This window comes from Populus alba, chromosome 12 (genome assembly GCF_005239225.2).
Source record: "Populus alba chromosome 12, ASM523922v2, whole genome shotgun sequence".
Classification (NCBI taxonomy): Eukaryota; Viridiplantae; Streptophyta; class Magnoliopsida; order Malpighiales; family Salicaceae; genus Populus; species Populus alba.
Genome location: NC_133295.1, coordinates 12,091,340 through 12,103,818, shown reverse-complemented (window position 1 = coordinate 12,103,818; position 12,479 = coordinate 12,091,340). Strand labels below are relative to the sequence as shown.

Here is a 12,479-nt window from a genome sequence, read left to right as displayed (position 1 = left end):
TTTTTTTATTCGAAAAACAATAAGAAATTCATAAAGAAGCGTATATTTTTCAAACTCAAAATAAATTCAGAAAACTAAAAATTATTTTTAAATAGATAAATATTGTATTTAAAGAAGAATTTATTTTTTTTCTTTTAAAAAACTTGAGATATTTTTGAAGGAATGATTGAGTATTGAAATGGATCTTTAATGATTTATCACGAAGTTTCGTTTGATTTGATGAAAGGTATGTCTCCGTAAGGACCGTAACAAGCCATCTACTTTCTTTCTTTTATTCAAGAGGGAAGCACGTGAATGAATGAATCATTGCACGTGAATCCACTTTATTAGTTCTCTCTTGATTTTTCAATCTAACTCCTCATATATATATATATATATATATATATTAATTTTTAAAAATTATTTTTATATTAACAGGTCAAAACAATTAATAAATATATAAAAAAAATTCAATTTTCTAGAAACTCGTGGGTTTCAACAGTGTTCCGAACACACGCTACAAACAAACGTCATGCTCCCAACAACATTTTATTAACCTAAAATCAAGCATGATTAAAAGAACAAAAAATGTTAATACATAAACATTTGATCCTCTGTTAACCTAAAATCAAACACAATCTAATTTGAGTGGCAAGAAATCTGGGGCAACATCTCACCTCAAAAACGTGATTTCTTAAAAGCAATGGAGTTAATTGCAGAAACAGTTTACCTTTCTAACGAAATGAATTCCAGATTCACAACCATGTCTTGCACAGCTGGAATGTTGCTCTAGTTTCCAAAATGATTAATTAGAAGGATTTATTCAGGTTGTAGAGGGGTCATTATTGGATCTCTGATGGGTTTCAGGGGCTGGTTGCCAAGCCACCAGCCTCCACACCGGAAAACAGGACATAGCAGTACTAGTTTACAAGATTACTGACCTTGTAATATTAACGATTGCTAGCGATAACGCTCAAGAAGAGCACTGCTTTTCAGATTAATTTAAGGGAAGAGGAACAACTTACAAACTCTTATTAGCTAGAAGAATGAAGTAAGATTACACAATCTCGAATAGCTTTTAAGTTTGATATTCAGAACAGGCTTCTGTGTGTGGATAATATCACCCCAGGCAAATGCAGAACTTCCCCTGAGACCCGGTGGTGCAGGTTGCGCTGAGGAACTTTTCCTGCAAGGCTTTTTTGCAGTCGGCGATGCACTGTGAAAGCGTGCATGGGTTGAGTTGGATGCTAAATGCACACCCCACAGATTCTGGACCCAAAACCAAGAACCCTAGCACCGCAAGGACCACTAAAACTGAACCCAGCTTCACTCTGCCTTCCATTTGAGATCTTCCCTGAATTTCCTCTCACTACTTGTCCAGGTTACTGAATTTTGTTGTCTTGAAGAGGAACAACACACCCTGTTCATTTATAGCGAGAAATCGAGTCTGGAATGATTCCCCATTAACATGAATAGCGTTTTATAAATCATTGAGACCGCAACAATCCTGAAGATATACCTTCAAAATTGAAGTGATTGATTATCTTATTACAATTTAGTGTTGTGTGCTGACTTCTGCATCCACCAAATATTAGCGCTAGCCTCTTTCCTCCAAGATTAGTGAGTCTCAACCAATTGGAGATGAGCACATATATAGTCCCAATATGCAAGAGTTTCTTCCACGTGTAGATGATCAATTTGAGCTTCATCCACCAATCACTGCCCAACATTTCATACTTGCTAATCTAATGGTTGTCGCCACAATACTTCGCCGACGAAAATCTTGTGAGCTAAAAGGGTCATGGCCTATGCGTCCATTAAAGACATCAAAGTGTTTAATATATATGGTTTATTCGCTCTGTGGAGGTTAAAAAAACTTGATCTCGTACCGAATAACAATCAACTTGATTCTTTTTGTAGACGTTATAACAGTCCATTTCATCTCGAACGTCTAAAGGGGGTCATGGCTTGTTTTTTTTTTATATATATATATATATAAAATTTTATTTCCACTCTTTTCCATTCCTTATGAGATTTTGTTTGGTTCGTTTACTTAATTAGATAGAATTTTAAATTTACAATTCTCATTTTCTATGATAATGAGCATTAATGGAAGTAGATTTTTAGAGTTCACGCGAGCTACTTTTTCCAATTTTATTTTTATTTAATTATACAATAATTAAAATAAATATTCATAAGAAGATATATAATGATTTAAATATTGATGAAAAAAAAATATTTTTTTTATGTTCTTGGAGTATTGTAAGTTTTTACAAACATTTATTTGAATTGTCTTTATTTTAATTGAAAAAAACCATGTCACTAATAATAAAGACTTGTTAATTTTGTTAAAAATAAATACATGAATAAAAACAGAAATCTTGGCTTAAAAAAAATACAAACTTTCTTCCACGATTTGAGTTGTTTTTATTTTTATTTTTATAAATATCAATTTTAATTCTCAAACTTTAAACAAATCTTTTGGCAAGCTAGCATGAACCGAGTATGATTTAATTTTTTTCTCTTAAAAAAACCAACGAATTCTCTAAAATCCTAATTTTAGATAATATAAAAGTCATGTGATATAAACCATATTACACAAAAAAGTCTTCGTTCTATCTCGTGACAGAGATTTTAGTAAATCCATTATTTTTTTTTAATGAAATAAGAAGAAATTATATGATTTTTACGTGACAATTTAAGAATCTAAAACTTGATCGAGATGAAAAAATAGTTTGCCCCTCTAGCTAGGTGGGTTTGGTATAATATTTTTTACCGGTTAGGCATGGGGCTTGGCTGCATACCTAACCTATTATATGTCATCCTAATCGTAAAATTATTATTATTTTCTTTCAAATTTATTTAACTCTTTAATAACTTTGCAACATTTAATACGAACATAGAATTATACAGCCGTTCCATAGAAACTAAAATTTGCTGCGTGAGGTGCTCTAAGGATTTGAGGAGCCCAGCTGTTTCATTATTTTTTCTTAATGCATACAGGAAGGAGGCCTTTCCTACGCAGCCTTCTTGAGATTCCTTGGTGCAGAGGAGAATAATAGCCCGTGGACACACCATTCCAGGACTTCAGGACAAAGCAGCTTGAACAGGAAAACTATCCCGACCCATGATGGCTCTACCAGGTACCTGTCTCCACGGCAAGCGCTGTCCACAATTGCTTTAGCACAATCCTCAGTTGATTCAACTGGGAGGCTTTCTACTTTAGCCTGAGAAATTGAAATCAAGAAACAGTGAGAAAACAGATGGTGTTTCAGATTGTGGAAGAGTCAGTACTGTTTCTTAACAAATATGATAAATATTTAACCAAATCACGCCCAGGTCGAGCTAGCCATAAATTTCAGGAATTTCTTGAGGTGTATGATACCTTTGATCGTAGCTCGCCTGTGGTCATTTCTGACTTCACGAGCCCAGGAGTCACAATTGTTATTCCAATATCTGAACCGAATTCAATCCTCAGTGATTCATACAGGCTTATTAAGGCTGCTTTGCTTGCCTGAAGGCATGTTAGACACACAAACTGATCAGTAGCTCAAAGTAAAATGGAAGACTCGAGATTTAAATCTGCTCACTAAGAATGATTCTTACACCGTATATGCTTGCTCGTGGACAAGGGAAACGTCCAGCAGCTGAAGAGATGACGATGATTTTCCCTTGAGTTTTTCTTAGGTGTGGAACTGCAAAATAAGTGCCATACACCGAACCCCAGAAATTTATGTCCTGCAAAAGACATCGAACGTGAATTCTCTTCATCTAACAGGCAACTTTAACGAATTATGATACTCATATTATTCTTTTTCACAATCCATTTAGTTATTTACAATAATGATTTAGATCATTATTAAATCTGTTCCATTTTAATAGGTTAATATAAAAATTAGAAGATTTGAAACATGATTCAAGTCATATTTTTATTTAAATCGGATAAAATATTACCAAACTCATTTAGATAGTGTTTGATATTGTATTTTGAAAGCATTTTAAAAAAAATATTATTTTTTTATTTTATTTTGCTTCAAATTAATATTTTTTTATATTCTCAGATCATTTTGATGTGTTGATGTCAAAAATAATTTTAAAAAAAATATATTATTTTAATATATTTTGAAATAAAAAACACTTTAAAAAATAACCGTTATCACATTCTTAAAAACCCTTCTGATTGTCAGCACCAGGCCAACCAATTCAACCACAAAAAAGAAAAAGAAAAAAAAGAGAGAGTGATGTGTTTTAGGCTCCGTTTGTTTGCTGGAAAGTAGTTTTTTTGGAAAATGAATTCCGGGGAAAGTGAATTCCGAGAAAGTATTTTTCAATGTTTGGTAGTGTAATGAAAAATGAGTTGGAAAACACTTTCCAGTGTTTGGTTATGTCATGGAAAATGAGCTGGAAAATAACTTATTAATATTTTATTTTTCTTAAGTTTATTAAAATAATGAGGAACAAATCTTACAAATTAAAAAGTTGAATGAGAATGAAATTGAAAAAATATTTTCATAAATTATCTCAAATAAAATAAATAATAATCAAAATAATAGAGATCAAATCTAAAAAATTAAAAAAAATAAAAGATGAAGAAATTAAAATAATAATAATCAACATTTCATAAATTATTTCAAATAAAATAAGTAACAATCAAAAGAATGAGGACCAAATTTGATAGATAAAAAATTTCAATAAAAATATGATAAGGAAAAAGCAAATAGCAATTATAAAAATAAGGACCAAAATTAATATAAAAATAAAATTTTAAGAGATGAAATTGAAAAATAAATATTCAAAACAAAAAATATATATAGCAATCAAAAGTTTGAGGATTAAATTTGATATAATCAGAAAATAATGACATTTCTAAATTTTTTACAACTTCTAGAAAGTGTTTTCCCCTCAAATTTTTCAGGAAAACACTTTCCTGAAAACCAAGCGAAATTTTTCTTTTACTGAAAAGTGTTTTGTATTGACCAACTTTTCTACTGGCAAACAAACACAATAAAGTTTGGAAAGTGATTTTCCGGAAACCACTTTCCGGAAAACAAACACAGCTAAAAGGAAAACACTTTCCTGAAAATCAAGTCAAATTTTTTTTTTGACTGAAATTGACTGGAAAATGTTTTCCGTTGACTAGAAAGTATTTTTTGTTGACTGAAAAATGTTTTTCGTTGACCAACTTTTCTAATGACAAACAAACACAGGAAAGTTTAGAAAATGATTTCCCAAAAACTACTTTCCAGAAAACAAAACACGGCTTAATTAAAAAAATAGTCAACTTGTTGACATGTTGATCCGGTTATCATGATTCTTTTATTAATTCCATAAGTCAAAACAAATATGAATTAAATAATAAATAAAACTTAATAAAAAGGTAGATATTGTAGCAATTGTCAACATTTTCTCAACCACCCTCTCCTTTACTCAACCACTATCAACCACTCTCTCCTTGCTTTTTGACTACCATCACTTCCCACCAAGGCTCTCCTATAAAGACAGAGACGAGAGAGTGCAGAGAAAGGGATGAAGAGAGGAAGTGTCAAGTGCAGAGGAAGGTGTGGTGAGTGCAAGTGAGTGCAACTGTGAGAGTGAAAAAATACAGATTTGAGAGAAACACCGAGTGTAGAGAGAAACACTGGGTTTTGGGTATGTATTGGGGTTGAGTTTGAGTGTTTGTATTATTCCTCCAAATATATACAATCTGCTGCCTCCGTGGACGTACCCGGTTTTGGGGAACCACGTAAATCTGTTGTTTGTGTTTTATTTGTGTTTGCTTTCGGTCCAGTATGCACAACAAATTGGTATCAGAGCGTTTGGGAAGCTAGAACACTGAAAAAAACACGTTTTTCAGCTCTCGGTTCGAAGTTGCAGAATTTTCAAAGTTCTCAGATCGTGATTTTGACCAGCTGCGGAGATTCCTCTCGTCGATACGAGTCCGACGATATAAAGATCATCAAAATCGGAGTTGAAACGAGCCTTGTAGAGCTCGCCGAAGTTTCGCCGGAAATTTGCCGGAAAAACCAGACTGCCGGAATTCTTGCCTGAGAAGACTGCCACGTCATCCGCCACGTCACCAAACAGTGACAGAATATTCTCTTGACAAAATGAGAATATTCCGTTAACAGAGACAGAATATTCCCTTGGCAGTGACAGAATATTCTCTTGACAGAATGAGCATATTCCGTTAAACGAGACAGAATATTCTCTTGGCAGTGACAGAATATTCCCTTGTCTTTGACAGAATATTCTTTATCAGAGACAGAATATTCCTTTCCTGAGTCAACTCGGTCAGATTGTTTTTTTAGCCAACTCAGTGATTTTGTAGCCTGTTTTTGGCCGAGTCAAGCTTGTTCCTAGCATTTTCAACCGTTCCGGACGCAACCGTGGTGTCCGTTTTGTGAAACAGCACACGGAAGTTACTGTTTTGGCTCTTTTGAGCATAAAAGTGCGTGTTTTAACAATTTCGGGAGTCCATTTGTAATCCAAAGGCGTCATAATGGCTGATGTTCCAGAAGAAAAATCAGCGGGGAATGCTAGTATACCTCCACAATACATCCCGGTATCGAATACCAAATTTGAGGTGGAGAAGTTTGACGGGAAAGGTAATTTTGGCATGTGGAAATGTGAAGTTATGGATATGCTTGTCCAAATGAATTTGGATTTCACTCTAGAAGATAAACCGAAGGATTTGGATGAGAAAAGCTGGGAGAGGATAAATCAGTTAGCTTGCAGTTCCATCCGACTTTGTCTTGTTAAGGATCAGAAGTACGCCTTTTCAGAACAAAACTCTGCAAAGGAATTATGGCAAGCACTAGAGGACAAGTTTATGAAGAAGAGTATAGAGAATCGTCTCTACTTGAAGAAAAGAATCTTCCGTTTTCAGCACAAGAAAGGTACTTCCATGAATGAGCATCGGAATGATTTCAATAAAATGATAGCTGATTTGAAGAATTTAGATGTGGAAATAGATGATGAAGATAAAGCTCTGTTATTATTGAATTCACTGCCTGACACATATGAACATCTCGTCACCACTTTACTGTATGGTAAAGAAAAGATTAAATTCATTGATGTGTCCAATGCTTTGGTGAATAATGAGTACCGGAAGAAGGACCAGATTGTTCACAAGGAGTCAACGTCAGAAGCATTGACAGTTAGAGGCAGAACAAACCCTAGAAGATTTCGAGGGCGAGGGAGATCTCGCTCAAAATCTAGAGGAGAATCATCAAACAGGCGATATCTTGCAAAAGATGAGTGTGCCTTTTGTCACAAAAAAGGGCACTGGAAGAAAGATTGTCCAATCAAGGGCAATAAGGAAAAAGATGAACCAACTGTGAACGTTGCACGAGAAGAAGATGAACGAGACTCTGCATTCATGGTCTCATCACCAGAAAAACATTATGGTGAATGGATTCTTGATTCTGCATGTTCTTATCACATGTCCCCTAACAAGCACTTATTCTCGAGACTTGAGGAGTTCGATGGAGGAGTTGTGTTTATGGGCAATAATAACGTTTCTGAGGTCAAAGGGATTGGGACTATCCATCTGAAGATGCATAATGGGGTAGTCAAGACACTAACAGAGGTACGGTATGTACCTGACTTGAAGAAAAATCTCTTCTCACTTGGAGTCCTTGAATCCAGTGGTTATAAGATTATCATGCATGGTGGAATCCTAAAAGCAATCCGTGGTGCATTAGTTGTCTTAAGAGGCACGAGGATAGGAAACATATATTTCCTAGATGGATCTACTGTTACTGGTATAGCAGCTGTTTCCAAAAGCTTAGAAGATGCTGAAGCAGATAATTCCAGACTTTGGCACATGCGCTTAGGGCATGCTGGTGAAAAGGCTTTGCAAGGACTAGTCAAGCAAGGTCTATTAAAAGGCGCCAAGACTGGGAAGCATGGGTTCTGTGAGCATTGTGTTCTTGGAAAACAGACAAGGGTCAAGTTTGGCACTGCAGTACACAACACAAAAGGGATTCTAGATTATGTTCACACAGATGTATGGGGACCTTCAAAGAATGAATCTATTGGAGGTAATCGTTGGTTTGTTACTTTTATTGATGATTTCTCAAGACGAGTATGGGTGTACATGATGAAACACAAGGATGAGGTCCTTGGTATCTTTCTGAAATGGAAGAAAATGGTGGAGACTCAAACGGGAAAGAGAGTTAAGACTCTTCGGTCAGATAATGGTGGTGAGTACACTTCAGATCCTTTCTTTGAAGTTTGCCAGGATGAAGGGATCAAGCGACATTTTACTGTGCGCAAAACACCACAACAAAATGGAGTAGCAGAACGCATGAACCGCACACTGGTGGAGAAAGTCCGATGTATGCTATCACATTCGGGACTAAGCAAAGTGTTCTGGGGCGAGGCATTAAGCTATGCTCGTCATATTGTTAATCGGTTACCTTCATCAGCATTAAATGGAAGAACCCCCTTGGAGGTATGGTCAGATTCTCCTGCAAATGATTATGACTCTATGCGTATATTTGGTTGCTCAGCATATTATCATGTTACCGAGTCTAAACTAGATCCTAGAGCCAAGAAAGCTATATTTTTGGGCTTTAGTGGAGGAGTAAAAGGTTACAGACTCTGGTGTTCTGAATCAAAGAAAGTGATTTTGAGTAGAGATGTCACTTTTGATGAGTCTGGCATGTTACAGCAGGAGAAATCACAGGAGAAGGAAAAACAGTCTGGTGATGCACAACAGGTGGAGTTGGAGACTTCAGTCATCCCTATAAAGACTGTTCAGACAATCCCTACTGAAGGAGATTCAGATGAAAGTTCAGATGAAGAGGATGCAACAACTCCAGCAACCACACAACAAGAATCCATTGCAACGAGTAAACCGAAAAGAGTTATCAAGAAACCTGCTCGGTATTGTGACATGGTGGCTTATGCACTTCCAGTGATTGATGATGGAATCCCCTACACCTACAAAGAAGCAGTACAGAGTGTAGAAAATGCAAAATGGAAAGAGGCAATGGATGAAGAGATGAAATCTCTCCACAAGAATCAGACTTGGGATTTGGTACAACTCCCTAAGGAAAAGAAGACAATTGGTTGCAAGTGGGTATATGCCAAGAAGGAAGGTAATCCTGGAAAAGACAACATCCGATTCAAAGCAAGATTGGTAGCAAAAGGCTATGCTCAGAAGGAGGGGATAGATTATAATGAGGTATTCTCCCCAGTTGTTAAGCATTCATCAATTCGTATTTTGCTAGCCTTAGTTGCACAATTTGATTTGGAGTTAGCCCAACTTGATGTGAAAACTGCCTTCCTACATGGAGATTTGGAAGAGGAAATTTACATGTCTCAGCCAGATGGTTTTAAAGTCACTGGGAAAGAGAATTGGGCTTGTAAACTGAAGAAGTCATTGTATGGATTGAAACAATCTCCTCGCCAGTGGTATAAGCGATTTGATAAGTTCATGACAGAACATGGATACACACGAAGTCAGTTTGACAACTGTGTATATTTTCGCAGACTTCTTGATGGTTCTTTCATCTATTTGCTCTTATACGTGGATGATATGTTGATTGCATCAAAGAGCAAGGTGGAGATTGATAGATTGAAAGCTCAACTGAGAACTGAGTTTGAAATGAAAGACCTTGGAGAAGCTAAGAAGATTCTTGGCATGGAGATTCAGAGAGACAGAAGAAAAGGCACTGTCTGTTTGACACAGACCCAATACTTGAAGAAAATTCTACAGAGATTTGGAGTAGATGGTAAGACCAAGCCGGTAAGCACACCCTTAGCTCCTCATTTTAAGCTAAGTGCTTCAATGTCTCCACGCACAGAGGAAGAGCGCAAACATATGGCTCAAATTCCGTATGCAAATGCAGTTGGTGCATTAATGTATGCAATGGTTTGTACGAGACCAGATATTTCACATGCTGTCAGTATGGTGAGCAGGTATATGCATGATCCGGGAAAGGGTCACTGACAGGCAGTTAAGTGGATTCTACGGTACATTCATGGCACAACTGATATTGGTTTGAAATTTGAGAGGGATGATAGACTCGAACAAAATTTAGTTGGTTATGTGGATTCGGATTATGCTGGTGACTTAGACAAGCGTCGTTCCACAACAGGCTATGTGTTTACACTTGCTAAAGGGCCTGTAAGTTGGAGGTCAACTTTACAATCAACAGTAGCTTTGTCAACAACTGAGGCAGAGTACATGGCAGTAACAGAAGCTTTCAAGGAAGCTATTTGGTTACATGGGTTGATTGAAGATTTGGGAATTGTTCAAGAGCACGTGGTTGTCCATTGTGATAGTCAAAGTGCTATTTGTCTTGCAAAGAATCAGGTTCATCATTCCCGTACCAAGCACATCGATGTTCGTTTTCATTTTGTTCGAGAAATTGTGGATGAAGGGGATATTCTGCTACAGAAGATTGGTACCGCAGATAATCCAGCTGACATGCTCACAAAATGTGTCTCAGTGATCAAGTTCCAACATTGTTTGGACTTGGTCAACATCTCTCGGTGTTGAGCACCTTCAGGGTGCAGCGCCATATGGCGCAATGGAGGCGGCATTGATTAATCACGAGGATTGGATGGAAAAATCTTGCCAAGGTGGAGATTTGTAGCAATTGTCAACATTTTCTCAACCACCCTCTCCTTTACTCAACCACTATCAACCACTCTCTCCTTGCTTTTTGACTACCATCACTTCCCACCAAGGCTCTCCTATAAAGACAGAGACGAGAGAGTGCAGAGAAAGGGATGAAGAGAGGAAGTGTCAAGTGCAGAGGAAGGTGTGGTGAGTGCAAGTGAGTGCAACTGTGAGAGTGAAAAAATACAGATTTGAGAGAAACACCGAGTGTAGAGAGAAACACTGGGTTTTGGGTATGTATTGGGGTTGAGTTTGAGTGTTTGTATTATTCCTCCAAATATATACAATCTGCTGCCTCCGTGGACGTACCCGGTTTTGGGGAACCACATAAATCTGTTGTTTGTGTTTTATTTGTGTTTGCTTTCGGTCCAGTATGCACAACAGATATGTGAAGATCATGCATCTTCAATCATGTACCACTACAGAATTCAAATCAGATATGTTGGGAGCTTCTTCTAACAAGCAAACACAAGGAATCCCAGCATTATTCACCAGATGATCCACTGCAGCATTGTAGCCAACGCATCAACACAGGATATAATATATACGAATTAAATCGATCTCAAGTTTTTCTTCTAAAGCAATATTCAAGAATTGAAAGGAAACTCTACTTACACTGTCCAAAATGTTTCATTGCCTCATCAACAAATCTCTTGCAATCTTCAACCTTGGAAACATCTGCACGTATCATCATAACATCTGGCGAACCCATCTTCCTGGCTTCACTTGCAACTCCTCGGAGGCGATCTTCTCTTCTAGCAACGAGTGCTAAACGAGCTCCTCTCCTTGCATATTGGTATGCAATTTGCTTAAAAACAATAAAAAAACCAGCATGTATGGTATTGCACAACGTAGGTCGTGTATAAAAGAAAGAAACTTTGATCGATTATGCTCTGGACTAACCTCACCAATGCCGGAAGATGCTCCAGTTATAAGTACTACTTTTCCGGCCACGTCTTCGCTGTATATAAATCCTTTTATGAGGCCAAGAAACTTGAGAACAAGATATGGTGGCAAGATTAAAAGAAGCACGATGAGTGCTATAGGAGGAAGTAAAATATTCATCAACTTTGTAGTCATATCCATAGCTTCGCAGCAGTATGGAGAAGCAGAACTGTTAATATTTCCCTGCTGGAAGGGAATGAGAGAGCATGCTTATATTCATGTCTCGATGAACAAGTCAATTAATTTGTAATAAACACTTTCACATATATATATACATATACGGATCACTAGCTAGAGCGAGCAGCATGCCATGCATCACTATCTTCTTTATAACTGGCCAGCCGACCTAACCTGTTGTCCCAACTCGCCTCAACTAACTCGATATGTGGTTGATAACATCTCGCCTCAACTAACTCAATATTAGATCTGGAAAAGGGTACTATTTATATAGACACGTGGTTTAAAATATTTTTTTAAAATGATATTTTTTTTCTTGAAAATATAAAATAAATATTTTTTTAAAATAACGTTTGCAAACACCCATAAAGATAGTTAATGACGGCAAAAAAAAAAAAAAAGAAGAAAAGGACAGCCCTATACTTGGCAGGCCTTGCCCAGTAACAAACCCCCGCGTGTCATTCATGCCTCAGCCTAACCCCTTACTACACAGTATGATGACCTTAATTAAGTTAGTGCAACTTTGCAAGCTCATTTTATAACCTTTGCAGTAAACCGACTCGCCTATCTTTGACAAATTACACATCAAAATTTGATAAATTTCAATTAAAATTTGTTTCTAAACTTGTAATTTTGACAATTATATTTTATTTTCATAACAAAAAAATATGTCTATATATGTTTATTCTAAAAATTTAATATGATTAAATTATATTTTATTTTAAAATATATATTCAAAGTTTAA

The 12,479-nt window shown here is 36.4% G+C and overlaps 1 protein-coding gene across 1 annotated transcript; it reads right to left on the bottom strand.

Moving 5' to 3' along the window:
* Positions 1-2,815: 2,815 nt before the first annotated feature.
* LOC118044652 (11-beta-hydroxysteroid dehydrogenase A-like) lies at positions 2,816-11,777 on the bottom strand. Its single transcript, XM_035053060.1, has 6 exons — positions 11,516-11,777; positions 11,228-11,420; positions 11,030-11,115; positions 3,586-3,717; positions 3,365-3,493; positions 2,816-3,206 (listed from the first exon to the last, which is right to left on the bottom strand). The coding sequence occupies exons 1-6, from the start codon at positions 11,696-11,698 to the stop codon at positions 2,997-2,999; spliced, it is 933 nt and encodes a 310-aa protein (XP_034908951.1). The 5' UTR covers positions 11,699-11,777; the 3' UTR covers positions 2,816-2,996.
* Positions 11,778-12,479: the final 702 nt, after the last annotated feature.